This window comes from Pituophis catenifer, unplaced genomic scaffold (assembly GCF_029215685.1).
Source record: "Pituophis catenifer annectens isolate HBS135680 unplaced genomic scaffold, rPitCat1.0.hap2 SCAF_2, whole genome shotgun sequence".
In the NCBI taxonomy this organism is placed as follows: domain Eukaryota; kingdom Metazoa; phylum Chordata; class Lepidosauria; order Squamata; family Colubridae; genus Pituophis; species Pituophis catenifer.
In genome coordinates this window covers 35,528,849-35,551,118 of record NW_027256882.1, presented here as the reverse complement: position 1 = coordinate 35,551,118, position 22,270 = coordinate 35,528,849, and the positions used below count along the sequence as shown (strand labels likewise).

General features: G+C 44.1%; 1 protein-coding gene across 1 annotated transcript; it reads right to left on the bottom strand.

Moving 5' to 3' along the window:
- Positions 1 to 3,980: 3,980 nt before the first annotated feature.
- Positions 3,981 to 21,922, bottom strand: LOC139309349 (zinc finger protein RFP-like). Its single transcript, XM_070933409.1, has 7 exons — positions 21,506 to 21,922; positions 17,202 to 17,297; positions 11,883 to 12,116; positions 10,111 to 10,133; positions 8,023 to 8,135; positions 6,206 to 6,238; positions 3,981 to 4,501 (listed from the first exon to the last, which is right to left on the bottom strand). The coding sequence occupies exons 1-7, from the start codon at positions 21,920 to 21,922 to the stop codon at positions 3,981 to 3,983; spliced, it is 1,437 nt and encodes a 478-aa protein (XP_070789510.1).
- Between the last annotated feature and the right edge of the window lie 348 nt (positions 21,923 to 22,270).

The window sequence follows — 22,270 nt, the reverse complement described above, 5'->3', positions numbered from 1 at the left end:
TCCTACTAGAGACTTACTCCAAAGACGCTGCTGCAGCGAGGGCGCTCACAAGCAACTGCTAGGGAACTCCGTTTAAAAAAAAAAGAGTCCCGTCGCGTTTAGCAACTTAGTTTAGCAGTTTAGAGGGTTGTAAAGAGGGGACCCTCCAAGGCTCGATAAAACCACGGAACGCCAACTCCCCCGAACGGCCACGCTCACCAGTTTCCCACCGCTTGCTTCTCTCTCTCTCTCTCTCGTAGATTCTGTAAGAGAGCCAGCCGCCTAGTATTTTAATCCTCTTTTCTTCCAATAGGAAAAGAGCCACCACCCTCTTTCTGTTTTTTTTCCCCCTCGCTCGTTAGTTCTTTCGGCAATTGCTAATTGATCAAGATAGGCGGGCGCTGCATCCAATGGAATCGTTCGTTTCCTTTTATTCCACCGTTTCGATTGGCCGGGAGCCTTTTAGACCGGCGTTCCGTGGGAATCCATGCTTTTCTTCCGCTTTCCTTTTGTAAAATTCCGCCAGTTCGGAGAGCGCCCCGGATTCTGCAGTGAAGGAAAATCGTCGGCTGGCATCTCTTGCCGGGCAGACAGACATACACACAGAGACAGACACACACAAAGAGGTTGAATAATTTTTGAGAATGCTTGCAACACACACACACACACACACACACACACACACTTTCTGAGCGACTGAAGAAATTAAGGGGATGTGAGGGTTTGAAAGAGGTTGAGTAATTTTTGAGAATGCTTGCAACACACACACACACACACACACACACACACACACACACACACTTTCTGAGCGACTGAAGAAATTAAGGGGATGTGAGGGTTTGAAAGAGGTTGAGTAATTTTTGAGAATGCTTGCAACACACACACACACACACACACACACACACACACACTTTCTGAGCGACTGAAGAAATTAAGGGGATGTGAGGGTTTGAAAGAGGTTGAGTAATTTTTGAGAATGCTTGTAACACACACACACACACACACACACACACTTTCTGAGCGACTGAAGAAATTAAGGGGATGTGAGGGTTTGAAAGAGGTTGAGTAATTTTTGAGAATGCTTGCAACACACACACACACACACACACTTTCTGAGCGACTGAAGAAATTAAGGGGATGTGAGGGTTTGAAAGAGGTTGAGTAATTTTTGAGAATGCTTGCAACACACACACATACACACACACACACACACACACTTTCTGAGCGACTGAAGAAATTAAGGGGATGTGAGGGTTTGAAAGAGGTTGAGTAATTTTTGAGAATGCTTGCAACACACACACACACACTCTCTCTCTTTCTGAGCGACTGAAGAAATTAAGGGGACGTGAGGGTTTGAAAGAGCCTGAGTAATTTTTGAAAATGCTTGCAAGCCGCTATGGATCCGAAGACACGCCTCAAACGCTCCCTTTTCCTAAAAACGTCCTTCCAAGAGAGACGGATCGACATCGCTGTCTAAGTTCCTGCTGTTGCAGGAACTGGGTATGTCTAGTTTAATGAAGAGAAGGACTAGGGGAGACATGATAGCAGTGTTCCAATATCTCAGGGGCTGCCACAAAGAAGAGGGAGTAAAGCTATTCTCCAAAGCACCTGAGGGTAGGACAAGAAGCAATGGGTGGAAATTAATCAAGGAGAAAAGCAACTTAGAACTAAGGAGAAATTTCCTGACAGTTAACAATCAGTGGAACAACTTGCCTCCAGAAGTTGTGAATGCTCCAACACTGGACGTTTTTAAGATGTTGAATAACCTTTTGTCTGAAGTGGTGTAGGGTTTCCTGCCTGGGCAGGGGATTGGACTAGAAGACGTCCAAGGTCCCTTCCAACTTTGTTATTATTCTATTCTATTCCATTCCATTCCATTCCATTCTATTCTAAGCTTCGCACAATTCTTTGTGAATTACACAAGACCTAATGCAGACGTTGTTTTTGTCTCGCCACCCCCACCCCAGTGTCCAGAAGCGGATCGTTTTTGTGGGAGTCTATTGTACAATCCTTCAGCCTGAATGTAAGGAATGGATTATATACACTATATTTAGTGTTTGTATGAGTTGTCCCAGAAGCAGTGTAAAAAAAATTAAGAAGTGAAGCAGAAGGGTAATATTTCCATCAAATCGAATGCAACTGTTGGATATTCATCAAAAATAAAAATGTTTCACAATAGTCGTCTTTCAGATTTTTTTTTTTAAATTTGCAAGTCTAGCCTCGGATGGTCTTTGTAATCCCCTATCCATATATTAACTGGGTCGGTCTGACCCCAATTAGCTATTGATGATCAGCCCAGGTGGATTTGGTGCAGGGTCTGAAAGCATGAGAAACATTATGAATGAGGGTGAAGGTTCGTTGTAGGTTGGTTTCTGAATGTTTCCTTACCAGGCTAGGTAACATCTTCTGCGGAGTTTAGGGTATTCCCTAAACTCCGCCGAAGATGTCACCTAGTGTAGGAAGTTAGCACCCACCCCTCTCCTAGAAAAATGAAATATTCTAGGAAATATTAAAAAGGCAGAATATTATACCTCCCTGGATGAGAAATGGAGAAACATGTTTTTTAGGCAGAAAGCAGATTCACTTTTAATAGCCCCCACACCCTCAATAGCCCACAGCAGATGTCAGCACTTAAGAGATAAAGAGATAGCTAGGTCTATTCATAAGCAAATGCCTTCACCTAAAATCCAACGAAGGTAGGATTAGCCATCTACCCATCTAGCAACAGATCTCACCACATGGCACCTGGGGAGACTACATCACCCAGCAAGGCTCAACCAAGCCTTGGACTCAAGACAACCTACAAAGCTACCCCTGCATGGCCCCATGGAGTCTGACAACCAATCAGAATACAAGCTCAAATTCAAAGCCCAACAGACGGTATAAATCTCTCTCACACACACATACACACCCATGTGCTTTTTTGCCCAGGACCTCAAAACCATGTGGTCCTGTCCACCATTAAATCATCTTTTCAAGCAGTTTCCATGTTTCCAATGTCTTTCTCCCCACTTGGAACTGAATCCAGATCGACATTTCTTCCAATACTAGCATGGTAACAAAACATTTGGAAACCAATCCACATGCTCGGAGAACGAACCTTCATCCTCATCCTACACCCGAGCTACAGATATTCACCACTATAGCAAACACTATGAATGGCTAACCCTGCCCACTCCAATCTCCGCCTTCCAGCATTCCCTCTAAGATGATTGGAGTCAGAAGCATGGGGGAAGTGAACAACCAGTAGCCAGGAAAGAAGTAGCAAAGTATTTTCGGCCTCCCACGTAGTAAGGTAGAAAAGGCAAAAAGGTGATGCTTAAACAGGAACTTCTTTAAAAATGAAGAGAGGCTTATGTGCATTTAGTGGCTGAAATGTTTGAAAAATAAAAGAACCACAAAAGCAATGGGGGATAATAATCCTTTATTAAAAACCACATATTAAATTCTAAAAAAAAACCCAACTGGTTTTCACCTTTATTATGCAAAAGAATGGTGTTTTTAAACGTGAGTATCCCAATCTGTTTACGCTTAACTACAATTCAACCCGCCGTGATTAACAAAAAGTGTGCGCGTGTTCAAAATAGCATCCCCTGAAACGATTGTGTTCAGCTCTATTTCTCCATATTAAGAGCTGCTTCCGCCCCCACCCCACCCCCACACTAAAACTTTTAATTGGAAGCCTCCGTTAAAAGATTAAAATGATAAAATAGCCAAGACAGTCTTCCTCAACATAGCACCCTCCAGCACTACCTGGGAATTTTGATCCTTCCAAAGTCTGGTGGATTTTCCCATCAGGTATGGCTCCATTAAAAAGTACGTACCAACTTTGTACGGTAAGATTCATTCTACATCACACCAGTTTGCAGCTGAAATTCATCCCAAGTGTTTGGTGCTGAGGATGAGATGGAGAGGAAGAACAGAGATAAAGGGAAAACTGATACTAAGAAAGAGGCCCCCGAGATCTAGAGACAGAAGGATCTGGTGATGGATTTTCTGCCTTAGGGACAAAGCAAGAGACGGGCTTTATTCTGAATCCAAAAGAAAGGGCAAATGGGTTCTCCAGCAAATGAAATTCCTGAGAAGCAATGGAGCAGGTTTCCTCTCTCGCCATCACAAAAAGTCACCCGGCCTCCAGGGTAGTTCAGAGAGACTCGAATCTTCTTGATCTTCCAACCCATTGGCCAAGACACAAAAGCTGGGGGGTTCATGTGCACCCACAAGGTGCCACTACCCTTTGCCATTGCCCAAATCCCTTCCATTGTACTAAAGCCCTCAACACCCTTTCTCTTCACTGAACGTCTGGCAACTCCAACACCCCAGTAGCCCTCATTTTCCACAGCAACATCCCAGTAATGCCTGCCAGTGACGAACATCTCGCGTCCCAACACACACATCATGAGGTCAAATCTCTTGTCGTCCATGATGAGTTTTTGGCTTTTTCTTCCCAACCAGAAGCTTTTAAGATCTTCTGAGAGAATGATCTGGGGATGAGCTGTGTCAGGATCCAGAGTCACATTTGCTACGAAGAAACACAATTACAGTAAGTCGTCCCTAAAATGGAAGCTGTTCATCAAAAGCTCAAACATTAATAAAGAATACTATCTTTGCTATGCTGTGAGATTTATTCTTTTTTTAAACAAAATAACTTTATGTATAATTTTTTCTTTAACACCCATAAGTGTTTAGTTTACGGTGTATTATCTGGGTCAATATATTTTGCATACAATTCTGATGGTGATATTACCATTTAAATATAATCATACTTTTTAAACTTCTAACATTTGTGTATACATAGTAATCATATGTTCTATTTTATTTAGTATACATAATATTATTTTCCCAATTTCTACTTGCTACTTCTTTTTTCTAGCACCTATTAGAATAACTGCCATGTTAACAAGTATTCTATGTCTATCCATCCTCTCTTGTCCTTTTTAGAATTTCAACTCTTATTAGATTTTTGGTGAATCTGTCCTGCTTCTCCTCTGGTATCTTGTAACTCCTTTCGTCATTTTTATTTAATATAAATATTTCCGCTGTCACAGCATCTGTCTCTTGCTGTTGGATCTCTAGAGTACCCGTCCTCTTTTCTCCCATCATTTTTAAACAATTTTTCTCATTCCTTTTTCTATTTTGAATTCTTAAAAAATATTCTATTTGTTCCGTGTTTGACAATATTGCTATCTCTTCTTTTTGTCTACTTATATCATTTTTTGAATTATCTCCTCTATTTTTTCCTCAATGTTTTCTGTTTTCTCCTCTATTTTCTAATTTTTTTGTTGATTTATTATTGTCCTTTGCTGGGGTTTTCCTAATCTCACTGTATCTTGAAACCATTCCATCATCTCCTTATGATTTCTTGTTATATCTTCCTTAATGCATTGAAACATCAACATTATTTCTTTATAGACTGCATTTGCTTCCTCCTGCTGAGACATTTTGTGCTGAGATGCTACCGTGAGATTTATTCTTAACAGTGAAGATGCAGAAATGAAAAAAAGAAAGTTTTGTATCTCCTGGAAATTGTAAGTAAGAGGATCTAGGTTGGAAAGGACATTGCTAAAGTGGGGGTGGGGGGGCAGAGGAGGAGTTGCAACCACAAGGTTATTGGATTTGTCATTCTCCAGGGAAATTTTAGCTTTCAGCAACATCCTCCAGTTTACCATCCAATGATGCTGTAATCTGACATGCTTGAAAAATATGGATTATGGTTTGACGATCAAAAGGGAGACATTTAAACAGTAATCCTCCTGTATTAAATATTAATATAGGCAGAAATCACAGAGAATGGTGCGGTGACCTAGTGGTGGAGCTCTTGCCTCACAATCAGGAGGCTGTGAGTTCAATCCTAGGTAGAGGCTGATATTTCTTTCTAGGTACAATGAGAATATATCTGCTGCAAAAGCTCTGCATTGGTGACAGGAAGGGCATCCGGTTAGTAAACACTCAGCTCCATTTAGTTGCCCTTACTCCACCCCGCAAGGGAGTACCGGGTCATTAAATGACGAACATAGGCAGAAATCACAGGACTACATAGCATTGCTATAAATGTTTTCTTCCAATTTAAAGACATTGAAATGATTTATCTTTTTTTTTTCTAATAGAAAAGGCTCATTCTTGTTTTGGGCAAGGGACCCAGGATGGATAGATGGTGAACCTCCATGTAAAATATAAGCAAAGAAGTTTGTGAAGATTTAGCCACCCCTCAGACCCAGAGATATACCTTTCTGAATCTGATATCCAGATACCAGGGTATCTAAGGAAATAGAGAAACAGATTAAGTAACAGAACACAACACTTCTACGAACAAAATATAATTTGCTGTCAAGGTATCATGGACACTTACCGTATTTTTTGGAGTATAAGACGCACCTTTTTCCCCCCTAAAAAGGGGTGAAAATTTAGGTGCATCTTATACACCAAATGTAGCCCCACCCACCCACTGGCCCCCACGCTTTGGCCTCTCAGCAGTTACCTCCTTGCAAGCAAACAGCAAGAAAAAGCAGCTCCTTTCAGCTTCAGCACAGCCTAATTAGCACAAGTTGATTGGATTGGCCTCCCGACTCTCAGCTGATTTGCTCTCAGGTGTTTTGTGCAGGGCTCTGCTGCTTGCTGCAAAGAGGTAAATTGCTGGAGCAGATTTTTTTTTACTTGTACTAATCAAGCTATACTGAAAACGAAAATGAAAGTAAAGCAGACTGCTGCAACGAGGCAAAATTGCTCAGAGGAAGAGGGAGATTCCTTTTTCTTCTTTTCCTCACCAAAAAAGGTAGGTGCGTCTTATGCTCCGAAAAATACGGTAAATTCAAAATCACCTAACTAAACAATAGTTGAGCAGTTTCTGAATATTAAATAATGTTTCCAAGCCTTCCAAATGGCTTAGAAAAAGTAGAAGAGTTGTGTATCCTATAAGTTGCTGACCTTTGGCACACATAGAGGCACAGCATTATTAGATTTTTAGATCACAGACTAATTTTTAATGCTGGTTCTGGCTCAGTGTGTTGTGTGAACTCAATCAACAACCACAGTTAAACAACACGGTGTAACATGATACTTGAATCCAATCTTTGCCTTCTCTATATATGAAATGTTTTCATATTTCATATTCCTGGTTATGGATTTGCAAACAAAGTTCTGATGTCCTGTTACATACATACTGCCTTGAAATTCTTCAGCAGAATTTGAAATTACCTACAGACTTAGTTTCAAATGCAAAACATTGTGTAATTCAAATATTAAAGGTAAAGGTTCCCCTGGCACATATGTGCTAGTCGTTCCTGACTCTAGGGGGCAGTGCTCATCTCTGTTTCAAAGCCGAAGAGCCAGTGATGTCCGAAGACGTCTCCGTGGTCATGTGGCCAGCATGACTAAACGCCAAAGGCGCACGGAACGCTGTTACCTTCCCACCAAAGGTGGCCTCTATTTTTCTACTTGCATTTTTTACATGCTCTCGAACTGCTAGGTTGGCAGAAGCTGGGACAAGTCACGGAAGCTCACCCCGTTACACGGCACTAGGGATTCGAACCGCTGAATTGCCAACCTTTCGATTGACAAGCTCAGCATCTTAGCCACTGAGCCACCATGTCCCTTAATCAAATATTAAGCAACTCCCTAAAATGCCCTCCTCTTGAAAATTTAAGGAAAAGAAGTCCTTCCCAATAATTCCTGGAGATGCCAAGAATTGAATCCAGGTTTGTTTGTTTTTTCCATACAAAGCAAACACTATTTTTAATTAGGGTTTTTTAAATGTCAGTGGGTCTCTTAAAGGCATTCTGTGGATCTCAGTCTGAAAGAAATCCTTGCTACCTCTCCAGCCAATCTCAATAACTCTGATAGCACAGTTCTGAAACAAAATGATTAAGCCATTGTGACTGCTTCAAATTCCTCAAAAATTAAAACTTTCTTCTCATGTGGCCCTTAAATTCCCTATTGATCAGACCTTTCAAGTTTTTCAATGGCCCCAGCATTTACCTGCACCAACTTCTAACTCAGCATCTCTCCATCATCAATTTTTATGTTTTGTTTCAGTCCTTTTCTTACCTTTGAATTGTTTCATGAGAGTCCCTAGAAAGTTATTGAAGTCAAATAAATCCCAGACTCTGAATTTCACCCATGGAGGAAGTATTACTGGATTCGTAAGTGTTTGCTTGCACCTAAGAAGAAACAAACTGATGAGGCCATCTTTCGAGGAATAGAAAAATGTGCCCCAAGATCTGTTTTTAGTGTTGAAGATTCTCAGATCCAAAACCCCAGTAGATTCACATGAAAAATGAGCATTGTTCTCTGCTCTATAGATGAAAGGAGGGAAGTAAATAGGTTGCAACTAAAATTATAGGCCAGTGATGGCTAACCTTTTTGCCATCGTGTGGCAGAAGCAGGGGGGGGGGTTCGTACATGCGCCCACATCCATAATTTTATGCACCCTGCCCCCACACATGCGTGCACAAACCCACCCACCCCCCCGGCATGCGATGGCATGGTAGGCCTGTTTTTTGCTCTCCCCAGCCTCCAGAGCCTTTCTAGGAGTCTGGGGAGGGTGAAAACGGCCTTCCCCACCCTCCCGGAAGCCCTCCAGAGGCCAAAAATGGCCCTTTTGCCAACTTCCGGCCCACCGGGAGGGGTGGGAAAGGCTGTTTTCACCCTCCCCAGACTCCTAGAAAGGCTCTGGAGGCTGGGGGGAGAGAAAAACAGACCTTCCCCCACCACCACCCCGAGGACCTCCGGAGGCAGGAAACAACCTGTTTCCCTACTTCTGGTGGGCCGCACCGGAGCTGACCTTGTGTGCCCACCAACATAGCTACGCGTACCACCTGTGGCACACGTGCCATACGTTCACCATCACGGTTATAGGCGATCAAGATCTCTTAAAAGAGCCAACCTCCAAATTATGGCTCCCAGAGCCTTTCCTGAAGCATGAGGGAATTATCAGTGGGTTGTTGAGAATGTTAGGGCCTTTTAAAACTATCCAACTTTAACAAAATATGAGCCAAACAAAGGGTATTTAAGGTGTAAATATTCTACAAGGCTCCAGGCATCCATATTAACTTTTCAACTATCCCTCTGCCAAGGTACAGGCTTCATTCATACCAGTGAAGTCATATCAACCAGATAAGACAAAATGTGATTCCAGCAGCGGTGGGTTTTCAATATACTTACCACCAGTTTGCTTTGTGCACACGCCTTCCACACATACACCTAGCCTCGAAAGCGTCCCTAAATAGGACGGCATAAAGCCGAGGCGGGGAGATGGTCCCATCCATGATCTCCGCTACCAGTTCACCCTGAACCAGTACGAACCGGCTGAATACCACCTCTGGATCCCAGATTCAAAAGGTCTGCCCACTCCTGCCCCAAACTCTGATCCCTGTTCCTACATTTGGGTGGTGGTTCCAGCTGGCTACTTTTTTTCCTTTGAGAAATTGCTGGAGACTTGATAATTTAAGTAATAGGTCTATTTTATTAATGGAATTTGCAACCCACCATTCTGCCAAAGAATGGTGACCTAGGATGAAGCAGGTAAGAAGGACCAAGATAAAGTCTAGTAGTCCTCGGCAGAAACAAAAAAGTAGGAAGAAAACTAGTAGGAAAACTACTCAGGAAGTCAAAAGCCCGCCCAAGAATTGATAATTAACCAGAACCATCTGCAAAGTGGACCCCAAGACATGTCTCTTAGCTATCTATCATGATAAATAATTCTTGATGACTTCTCTTAAAATCATCACTGAAGATTATCCTCAATGATCTTCTGTTAAGATCACTGGATCATCATTTAGATCATAGTTGTGAGCCATGATGTTTAACTTAAACTCTACTCAAGTAACTGGGCTTGAATACATGCAATATAATTTGCATTAGATTGTCTACTCTAAACAAATTATGCAAAAATTTTATAGTAATAATCAAATACACTTGTTTTCATTTTTGACATGCCAAAACAAAAAAGACGGAATCCATGATTTCGCAATTGTTTTTAAAGGTCTCAAATTGGAGTATCAACAAAAAAAAAATGGGTTTCTATTATTCCACTAATTTGCACTAGTAACACACATAAAACCAAAGTTGACTGTCCTCTGTGCCTAGCCATTCTCCTTGTGTCCACTATTCCAATTTAGGAAGAAGTCAGCTTACCTGTTAAGAGTGCTTCCCACATCCTAGAAGAGAGAAAAGAGTTAAAGTGGAAAGGAATTAGGTGGTTGTTCATACTAAAAGTGCCTCTCAAATCCCAGAGTGGAATAATACTTGGAAATGTTACCACTGTATCGTTTTATATCAACTAACTCCAGCCTTTGTCTTCTTCTCCAGATATGGGGAATTTAGCATTCCAGAATTCTCTGCATTAGCAATATGCTGCTTGGGGGATTTTGAGAATCCACGCATCTTGAAACAGCCAACTCAAAGAAGACAGTTCAGTATGCAAAACAGGCACTTATCAGCAATTTATAGGTCCTCCCATTTATAGATTCTGCTTGGAGGGACGTGATGATGTCAACTTCTCCATTCACGTCTCAGTTGCAGTAAGAACTAATGCTCGACTCTAGCACCTGCTTTCCTCAATTCACTCTACTCTGCTCCTGTCCAGTTGAGAAAAATCAAAGCTAGACTGTATCCTAATCTACATATTGGGGAGATGACACATTGGGACACTCGATGAACATCCTCTCCAAGCCAAGATAGTTCCATCTTAGATGCTGAAGTCTTCTACACTATTTTTCCAAGAAATATTGTTTCAGCCACTTCCATGGAACTTTTCCCATGGAAAAAGTTGAAGGGTCCTCCATTCATCCTTCAGTATACCCATGAAGTAGACTGCCTTCTTTGCTGATGGCTATCCTCTCTCTATTCTGGGTCATTTGCTTCTCCCTTCCAAGATCATCAATGAAAAAACCTGGCAGATTCTACACACCTTGAGGTTGTTCTTGGATGGTGTCGAAATAATGCGGAACGTGTTATTTTGACACCAGCATAGCTAAGGATGCCCTGCATCTGTCTCTCCAATGGTTGAGAATGAGATGAAGGTAATCTCATGAGGACAAAGCAGAAAAATAGAAGCTACGTGCCACAATTAGATCCAAGTAGGAAAAAAGCCTCAGTAGCAATAGCACTTAGATTTATATACCGCTTTACAGTGCTTTACAGCCCTCTCTGAGTGGTTTACAGAGTCAGCATATTTGCCCCCAACAATCTGAGTCCTCATTTTATCCACCTCGGAAGGATGGAAGGCTGAGTCAACCTTGAGCCTGGTGAGATTTGAACTGCCAAATTGCAGGCAGCCGACAGGCAGCAGAAGCAGCCTGCAGTACTGCACTCTAACCACTGCGCCACCACGGCTCTTATAGCTTTTTGGAATGTCCTCTATGTGTGCTGGATTGCACTAAAGTTGGTAAGGGTTTAAGGGATGTGCCCCAAGGGCCACCTACCACACTCCCACAGTCCATTTATATTTCTTGGACCATAGTTTGGGAATTATGGATTTAAAGTCTGCTATAAGCCTTGGTTTTAATATCAAGGAAAGCCATCAAAAGACAATATAGAAAGAAACAGTAGCAGCAGGATCACTGCAGTAACTACATTTCACAGAGCAAAAGAATTCAAGAGACAGCAAACCCAGATTGTTTTGTGATGAAAACAAAACAAAAATTCCAAATGAATATCGGAAGAATCAGGAAGGCCTCCAAGGAGAATTACAGCAGTCAGGCAGATCTATCTAGCACAGGGGTATCAAACCCGCTCACATTGCAGGCCATATCGTGATGTATCGCGATGTTTTTTGCTTTTGCGGAGGCGGGGGTGGGCGTAGCCTATGTGGGCCATAACCGGCCTGCAGGCCGCCAGTTTGACAAGTCTGATCTAGGGGAAGCTGTTCTCTGAGATGTCTTTGTCCCAATTTTGGAATCTCTTACCTGCAGAAGGTCAGTTGCTGATTGTTGGCACTTCTCTTTGGCTGTCTGGATAAGTTCATCAAAAGCTGAGACTTCCCGGAAAAAGATGGCTGCATGCTTAGCCTTTTTCCACAGCATCCCCTTCTCTAAGCTTTCCACAACTTTACGCAGCAGATAGTTCTCTTGTTCTTCCAAAAATTGGCGTATTGCATTAAATTCAGCTATGACAAACTGCCTCTCTCGTTCTATTCGTTGCTGCAAGCAGCGGAAGGAAAGGGGAAAAGATGCTTGGTCAGGAACCAAATCATCTTGGAAATGGCATTTAGCGTCAGACACAGACACCAGTTAGATGACACAATGGCAATCATGCAAACAGTGCAAAGTAATGTACTTTGTGACATTTGTGTGGTGTTGTCTTGATGGCATATTTTGTCACTATGATAATAACATCAATTAAACAAGAGGCACAAATTCACAAAATATACACCTCTCCTTTGAAGTGAGACTGTGAGAAAGCAGATCCGAGGGCCAACAGGTTTTTAATTGGAAAAGAGTACAGGTAGTCCTTGACCTACAATAGTTCATTTCAGATTCAGATTAACAGTTGGAAGGGACCTTGTAGGTCGGCTAGTCCAACCCCCCGCCTAAGCAGGAGACCCTATACCATTTCTGACAAATGGCAGTCCAATCTCTTCTTGAAAGTCTCAAGTGATGAAGCTCCCACAACTTCCAAAGGCAAGCTGTTCCATGGGTTGATTGCTCTCACTGTCAGAAAATGTCTCCTTATTTCCTGGTTAAATCTCTCCTTGTTCTTTCTCTACATTGAATTTCATTTTGTTAGATCGGGCCCAGTGGTCAAGTCTGTCAAGATCCATCTGGATCTTGAGCCTATCTTCTAGGGTAGTGATGGCTAACCTTTTTGCCATCACATGCCAAAAGTGGGGGGATTGTGGGGGGGTCGCACGCGCATGTGCCCACACCCATAATTCTATGCGCCCCATCCCGCGCACATGCGTGTGCGACCCCACCCACGCTCCCCCCACTTTTGGCATGTGATGGCTAGGTTGGCCCGTATTTCGCTCTCCCCAGGCTCCAGAGCCTTTCTAGGAGGCTGGGGAGGGCAAAAATGGCCTTCCCCACTCCCCCGGAGGCCGGAAACAGCCTTTTTCCTGACTTCCAGTGGACCCAAAAGGCCCAAAAATCAGCTGGCCAGCGCGCGCATACATTCCGGAGCTGAGCTCGCGTGCCCACCAATATGGCTCTGCATGCCACCTGTGACACGCGTGCCATAGGTTCGCCATCACGGTTCTAGGGTGTTAGTTATTCCTGCCAGCTTAGTATCATCTGCAAATTTGGTAAATTCCCCTTCTATTCCCTTATCTAAGTCATTTATGAAGAGTACTGGACCTAAGATGGAACCTTGTGGCACCCCACTGCTTACTTCCCTCCATGCAGACTTAGACCCGGACTCAGTCCATGCAGACTGAGTACGGTTTGTCAGCCAGTTGTGAATCCATCTGGTGCTGATGCTATCTATCAATGATGCTATCATTTAGTGACCATTCGAAATTACAACCACAGTGAAAAATGTGACTTATGACCGGTTTTCAAATTTACAACGGTTGCAGCATCCCCATGGTCACATGATCAAAATTTGGATGCTTGGCAACTGGCTTATATTTATGATGGTTGCAATGTCCTGGGGTTATGTGATCACTTTTTGTGACCTGCTGACAAGCAAAGTCAATAATAACCTGAATTGAGGAGAAACTTCCTAACAGTGGGGACAATTAAGCAATGGAACAATTTGCCATCAGAAGTTGTGGGTGCTCCATCACTGGATGTTTTTAAGAAGAGACCAGATGGTCGCTTATCTGAAATAGTATAGGCCCGTGATGGCAAACCTATGGCACGCGTGCCACAGGTAGCACGTGGAGCCATATCGGTGGGCACGTGAGCTCAGCTTATTTTCAGGCCTTTTGGGCCCACTGGAAGTAGGGAAACGGCCTTCCGGTCTCACCAAAAGTCAGCAAACTGGATGTTTCCGGCCTCTGGAGGGCATCCGGGGGAGATGGGGAAGGCCGTTTTCGCCCTCTCCAGGCTCCTAGAAAGGTTCTGGAGCCTGGGGAGGGCGAAAAAATGGGCCCACCATGCCATCGCATGCCAAAAGCGGGGGGAATGCAGGGGGGTCATGTGCGAGGGAGTGGGATGCATAGAATTATGGGTGTGGGCACACGTGCGCACGACACCCCCCCGTGTTCCCTCCACTTTTGGCACACGATGGCAAAAAGGTTAGCCATCACTGGTATAGGCTCTCCTGCTTGAGCAGGGGCTGGACTAGAAAGCCTACAAGGTCCCTTCCAGCTCTATTCTGATTGATTGATTGATTGATTGATTGATTGATTGATTGATGGTACACCCAAAGGAACAGTTGGACAAGATGCAACTTAGCCCACAGAAGGAAGGTAGGTGTGGCAAATATCTCTTGAAGGAATCCTCCCTCCTTTCTTAGGCTGTAAAGGTGATGGGGCAGAACTGTATTTTCAGCCTTATTAATGTAAGCTTATAATAAACTAGAGTTAGACTGTGCTTCTTGTCTAATTCATGCATTCTTGTAATGCTGACAAGCATCATGGAATATTTGCACTCAGGATGTAGTGGCTGGCAACATTGCTTATGGCAAGCTTTTTATGGGGTATTTATGTCATTCTCAACGTCCTTAATCTGATACCAGCCTTCCAAAGGTTACCTACTCCTTGTTTAGCCTTAGTGGCTTTTTAAACACATTACATTTTACAGAAAATTTCCCAGCAGACAGCAGCACCAAGTCAGTCTTGACTAATCTTAAAAAAAACTAAGCACATTTGGACCCAGTTAAAACTTGGATGGAATGTTTATGGAGATTCTCAATTATGCCTGCTTTTTCAAGAGGCAATTGGACTTTGTTTTTCCTTGAAGACGTTTCGCTTCTCATCTAAGAAGTTTCTTCAGTTCTACTAAACTGAACTGAACTGAACTGAAGAATCTTCTTGGATGAGAAGTGAAACGTCTTCAAGGAAAAACAAAGTAAGTCTAACTGCCTCTTGAAAAATCACCTTCGGGAAAACTTGGATGGAAGAACACTAAAGAATCTAATGGTTGTAGATCAGAAAATAAACATTTAAAAAATCCCATCTTGGCAAACCACTATGGTAAATTACTTCCCTATGGTTGAAAAGAATATCGAGCTGCCTATTTGGTCTCCAGAAATAAAACTCAGGCGAAGCTTTGCAAGATTTCCAAAATGCTGATTCTTAGAATATCCGTGAAGACAACTAAACTATTTTAGGCAAGTATTTCAAACAGCATTAAAAAGAAAAGCTATTTCTGATTTGGTTATTACCTTATCTCAACCTACAGAGTCGGCTCCATACATATTGGATATAATTAATCAATATGGGAAGGTATCAGGATTTAAAGTTAATTCACATAAGACAAAGATGATAGTTAAAAATATGACTACATTTGAAAGAGATAAATTAGCAAGATTAACAGATTTTGAAATAGTTAAAAAGGTTAAATATCTAGGGGTATACATAGCAGCTTCAAATACAAAATTATACAAAAATAATTATGAGGTACTTTGGCAGAAGGTACAGAAGGATATGGAAAATTGGAAAAAATTACAGTTGTCTTTATTGGGAAGAATTGCTGCAATTAAAATGAATGTTTTACCTAGATTTTTATTTCTGTTCCAAATGATACCTGTGCTTAAGAAAGATGAAAATCTGAGAGAATGGCAGAAAGGTGTTAATACTTTTATCTGGGCAGGGAAAAAACCCAGAATAAAAATGAAAATTATACAAGATACACGTGAAAGAGGGGGTCTTAAAATGCCTAATTTAAGATTATATTATGAAGCAGCGGTTTTATCACAAATCAGTGATTGGTTTAATTTAACTGAGAGGAGAATTTTGAATTTAGAAGGTTATGATTTGTTATATGGATGGCATGCCTATTTGTTATATGACAAAAAAGTGGATAAAGTATTTAAGGTTCATATATTAAGAAATGCTTTGTTAAGGGTTTGGAAAAAATATCAATATAAGTTAAATTATAAGATACCTTTATGGGCAAATCCTAGACATGCAATAGAAAATATAAGTATAGAACAAAAACAGGAGGTGATTACTTATAAAGAGCTTCTTATTATGGAAAGGGGGGCAATGTATTTGAAATCTTTAGATACACTGAGAGAAGAAGGTATAATTTATACATGGTTTCAGTATGGTCAACTTCAAGCTAGATGGAAGGAAGATCAAAAAACTGGCTTTGTGCAAAATGAAGAGAATTTGGTAAAACAAATTAGAGATCAAAAACAAATGCATATTAAAAGGTTGTATAATGCTTTATTGGAAATAGATTCTGAGACAGAATTGGTTAAAGACTGTATGATTAAATGGGCACAAAATTTTCAAGAGCCAGTAATGATGGAAACTTGGGAAAAGATTTGGATTAGAAATGTGAAGTTTACACAAGCACAAAATTTAAGAGAAAATTTTTATAAAATGTTTTATAGATGGCATTTAGATCCTAAAAAATTATCATGTATGTATTCTAATGTGCAAGCTAAATGTTGGAGATGTGACTGTGATGATGCAACTTATTATCATATATGGTGGACTTGTAGAAAAATCAAAGCATTTTGGATAAAGATTTGGTGGGTGATCCAGAATATTCTCAAAAAGAGACTGAAATTTACTCCACAGTTGTTCTTATTGGGTATAACTACGGACTGTACAGTTGCAGAGACTAAATTGATTTTGAACTTGATAACAGCAGCAAGATTGTTGGTAGCACAATACTGGAAGAAGGACTTTTTGCCTACTATTGGTGAATGGATACTGAAAGTAACTAATTTAGCTGAAATGGCTAAAATTTCAGCATATCTGAAGGATCACACACAAGAAAGGTACATACAGGACTGGAGAAGATGGATTGATTATATACAAAATAAGTATCAGACCAAAAAATATCAAATAGCTTATGAATGATTTCTTTTATTTGTATAAGCGTTATATAAGTGACATTAGAAGTATTATGTTTAAGAAATGGGATTTTATATATGGGGGGTTAAGAATTTTTTTTTTTAGGGATGTTAGTTTAATGATTGGTTATGCAATTTAGATTATTGTTAGAGATCAATAGAAATACCTTGTGTTCTGCTCTGGGAAGTCGGGGAGGGGGAGGGGGGGTTGTGGGGGGTGATGGGGGGTTGTGGGGAAAATATGTTTGTTTTTTTAAAACTTTTTCAATAAAAAAAAAAAAAAAAAAGAAAAGCTATTTCTTGGTAACACATACAATTAGGAAGACAACTTCAGTTCCTTCATCCGTGCGATGTTTTGAAAACCTTTTTTTCTCATTCTTTAAAGTCCCCATGACATTTAACAACTGGCCCTAGAAGGGGAAAAAAAAGATAGAGATAATCATAGAATACTAGGAGGCTATCATCACAAGATTGATTAATTAATTGATTGATTAGATGTATTCGCCAACAGAACTTCTTATTCTGCGAGACTCCCCCCTCTCGCAGGTGTGGCCCTCCACTTTATCAAGGGCCTACCTTTATGACGGGCTTTGGCACCCCGAGAGGTGGCATGCTGCAAAAAGGGGATTAAGGGGTTTTTTAGGGAAACTTTTTGATAGATTTTTAAGGGATTTTAAGGGGCGGGAGGGTTGTGTGGGTTTGGGGGTTAACCCACGGGGGGAGGGGTCCGGCCCAGCTGTTAGTGGGGCCACGGAGGGTGCAGATTCCGGGGGTAAGAGGGACATCAGAGTCCATTCTGTCGAGGGCTTTTCTATCAATGTGTTGAGTGGGAGGGGCAGATATGGTGGGAGCAGGGGGCCGCATCATGTAGTGGGGGCGCGCACTCGCTATCTTCGAGCGGTGGCACGCCCCGGTCCCCATAGCCCTTCTCGTATCCCAGGCTGTTCAGACTCTCAGGGCCCGAGCCTTCGGCTGCTGTCGTGCAATGCCAGATCCGTGGTAAATAAAGCCCCCCTCATTTGCGATCTTATTCAGGAGGGGGGAGCGGACCTGGCAGGTATTACGGAGACCTGGTTGGGCCATGAGGGGGGGGTTCCCCTCGTGGATATGTGCCCACCAGGTTTCCGAGCATTCCATCAGCCGAGAGCTCAGGGCAGGGGCGGGGGGGGTGGCGGTTATTATAAAGGAAAGTCTTGATCCGAGGGAGACCACTGTTCCACAGATAGCCGGATGTGAGTCCCTTTTTGTGAGGTGGGGTCGTGGAGTACAGATGGGCTTGTTGATCACGTACCTGGCTCCCTGCCGCGTGGCAACGGCCCTGCTCGAGCTGCTCAACGTCATAGCTGAGGTGGCGGTTGGTACCCCCAGACTTCTAGTCATGGGGGATTTCAACCTGCCATCTATCGGCGAAACGTCTGAGGTGGCTCGAGAGTTCATGGCTTCCATGACGGCCATGGACCTTACTCAGTTAATTCATGACCCCACTCACACGGGTGGACACACTCTGGACTTAGTTTTTGTCTCTGGTCAGTGGTTGAGTGGCCTTGATACAGGGGATATAGTCATCGAACCCTTGTCATGGTCTGACCACTCGCTCCTTCGACTGGACTTTCTAACCGCTGCACCCCGCCGCAGGGAGGCGGGACCGACCAGGTGGTTCCGCCCCAGGCGCCTGATGGACCCTGATAGGTTCCAGATGGAGCTTGGGCCATTTCCTGAGACTCTGGCTCATGACTCGACTGAGGACCTGGTGGCCGCCTGGGATAGTGCGGCTGCCGGGGCCTTGGACCGTGTCGTGCCTTTGCGGCCTCTGACCCGGCACCGAACTCACCTAGCTCCTTGGTTTTCCGAGGAGCTCAGGGAGATGAAGCGCCGGAAAAGACGCCTGGAGAGTAGTTGGAGGACCAGTCGCTCCGAATCCGACCGAACACTGGTGAGGTCTCATATTAAGACCTACCTAGTGGCGATAAAAGCGGCGAAATCTAGTTATTTTGCCGCTCTTATCGCGTCATCAGATAATCGCCCGGCCGCCCTGTTCAGGGTGACCCGCTCCCTCCTCCATCTGGAAGCGCGGGATGACCCCTTGCAGGGCCGAGCCGAGGATTTTGTGCAGTATCTGTATGACAAAATCGCTCAGATTCGGGAAGGACTGGCCTCTGACTGGGTATGTCCGGATGGGATGACTGAGGCAGGTCTTGAGAGTGTTATCTGGGGGGAGTTCGATCCTGTGGCTCCCGAGGACATGGACAGGGTCCTGGGACGGCTGAACGCGACCACATGTTTATTGGACCCGTGTCCCTCCTGGTTGGTTCTGGCTTCCCGGGAGGTGACACGAGGCTGGCTCCAGAAGATCGTTAACGCTTCTTTGAGTGAGGGGGTCCTGCCGGCCGCTTTGAAAGAAGCGGTTGTGAGGCCCCTCCTCAAGAAGCCCTCTCTGGATCCGGCTGTTTTGGCTAACTATCGTCCAGTCTCCAACCTTCGCTTTGTTGCGAAGGTTGTTGAGAGTGTGGTGGCGCAACAGCTTCCCCGGTACCTGGATGAAGCTGTCTATCTAGACCCGCTCCAGTCCGGCTTCCGGCCTGGGCACAGCACGGAAACGGCATTGGTCGCGTTGGTGGATGATCTCTGGAGGGCTCGGGATAGGGGTTGCTCCTCTATCCTGGTCCTGTTAGACCTCTCAGCGGCTTTTGATACCATCGACCATGGTATCATGTTGCACCGGTTGGCGGGGTTGGGGGTGGGGGGCACCGTTCTGCGGTGGTTCTCCTCCTACCTCTCTGACCGGTCGCAATCTGTGTTGACGGGGGGGCAGCGGTCGACCCCGAGGCACCTTGCTTGTGGGGTGCCACAAGGGTCGGTCCTCTCGCCCCTTCTGTTCAACATTTATGTAAAGCCGCTGGGTGAGATCATCCGTGGCTTTGGGGTGGAGTTCCATCAGTACGCTGATGACACCCAGCTGTACATCTCCACCCCAGGCCACCCCAACGATGCCCTTGAAGTGATGTCCCAGTGCCTGGAGGCCGTGCGGGCCTGGATGGGGAGAAACAGGCTCCGACTCAACCCCTCCAAGACCGAGTGGCTGTGGCTTCCAGCGTCCCGATATAGCCAGCTGACGCCATCGCTGGCTATTGGGGGCGAATCACTCGCCCCCACGGAGAGGGCTCGCAACTTGGGCGTCCTCCTGGACGCACGGCTGTCTTTAGAAGATCATTTGACGGCCGTGGCCAGGGGGGCTTTTTATCAGGTTCGCCTGATACGCCAGCTGCGCCCCTTTCTAGATCGGGACTCTCTACGCACAGTCACTCAGGCACTAGTCATTTCCCGCCTGGACTACTGCAACGCTCTCTACATGGGGCTCCCCCTGGGGTGCACCCGGAGGCTCCAGCTGGTCCAGAACGCGGCCGCGCGGGGGATTATGGGGGCGACGAGGCGCTCCCATGTGACACCTCTCCTGCGCGAGCTGCACTGGCTCCCAGTGGTCTTCCGGGTGCGCTTCACGGTGTTGGTGACCACCTTTAAAGCGCTCCATGGCTTAGGGCCAGGGTACTTACGAGACCGCCTTCTGCCACCAATAGCCTCCCACCGGCCAGTACGCTCGCACAGAGTGGGCCTCCTCAGGGTGCCGTCCGCCAGACAATGTCGGCTGGCGACCCCCAGGGGGAGAGCCTTCTCTGTGGCGGCGCCCACCCTCTGGAACAACCTTCCCCCAGAGTTACGTATAATAACAGACCTCCGGATTTTTCGTCGGGCCCTGAAAACCTATTTATTTCAACAAGCTGGGCTGGCCTGAGTTAAATTTTAAATTGATTTTAAATTGGGTTATCTTAATTTCGGCCAAAACATTTAATTATTTTAATATTGTTCTTAAATTTTGTATGCTTTGTTTTTATCTTGGCTGTGCACCGCCCTGAGTCCTATTTGGAGAAGGGCGGTATAGAAATTTAATAAATAAATAATAAATAAATAAAGATAATCAGCAAATAGTAGGAGGCTATCATTAGGGGACACGGTGGCTCAGTGGCTAAAACGCTGAGCTTGTCAATCGAAAGGTCGGCAGTTCAGCAGTTCAAATCCCTAGTGCTGCCTAATGGGGTGAGCTCCCGTTACTTGTCCCAGCTTCTGCCAACCTAGCAGTTCCAAAGCACGTAAAAAATGCAAGTAGAAAAATAGGGACCGCTTTTGGTGGGAAGGTTCTATGTGCCTTTGGTGTTTAGTCATGCTGGCCACATGACCACAGAGACATCTTTGGACAGCGCTGACTCTTTGGCTTTGAAACAGAGATGAGCACCGCCCCCTAGAGTCAGGAACGACTAGCACATATGTGCAAGGGGAACCTTTACCTTCACCTTATCATCAAATAGTCCCAGTTTGCAATAGTCTCAGTCCTCTGACTCTTTTTCCTCCATCCCACTTCACCTTCTCTTTATGTTCTGCCTCTGAGTGTTTATGGAGATTCTCAGTCATCCAGGTCATGGTTGTCTCAAAAGTGCCATGCCCACCAAGCTACGCCCACAGAACCCGTAGCAAAAAAAAAATCTGCATTTCACCACTGTTGGGGACCCCTGGTCTAGACGACCTCCAACAACTGACAAGGGCAGCTTCCATCAAAGATTCCCACCTTGTATTCTTGGGCAGCTTCAGCCACAGGGATAACATCGTGAGTCAGATGCTCCTGAGATAAATCACACATCGAACAGAAGAGGACAAGCTCATTCCTGCAGAAAGCCTTGAGAGTTGGAGGGTGCTTCTTACAAACACGGCCCTCTGTTGCGATTTGCTTTATATCAATGCACAACTCTTCGACCAGTTTTATAATATTCGTCAGCTGGACATTTGGTATAAAGGTCAGTTGAGGAACTTGCTCCTGACAATGAGGGCATGTGGTCCCGATGGGAAATTGGCCCCAGTAACTCACAAGGCAGGAATGGCAGAAATTGTGCCCACAGGAAAGTGTTGTCGGATTTAAGAAATTCCTGAAACAAATGGAGCAGGTTAGTTCTCGTAGTAGCTTCTGTACAATCTGCTGCAGATCCATGTCTCTTCTTCTACCAGAATTGGGAAAGCTATTTCAGTTTCTTCACTGGGGCGGCAAAAGGCAACAGCTGAAGGAGTTAATAGCAATCTCCTGTGCTCTGGAGCTGTAGAAAAAGAACAGATTCTGGTATGGAACAGAAAGAAACTAGGATCGGCATATTGCAATCCCCACAATCATCCCTCCTTCCTGAAATATGTGATCTCCCATTCAAAATATATGAATAACATTTTCAGTGTTTGGGTGGTATGCCAACCAGTGCTTTCAAAAGAAAGAGCCAATAATTAGGCCTCTCCCACTGCTAGAATAACTTAACAAGCATCTGAAGGCACAACAAGAAGCAATGACTGG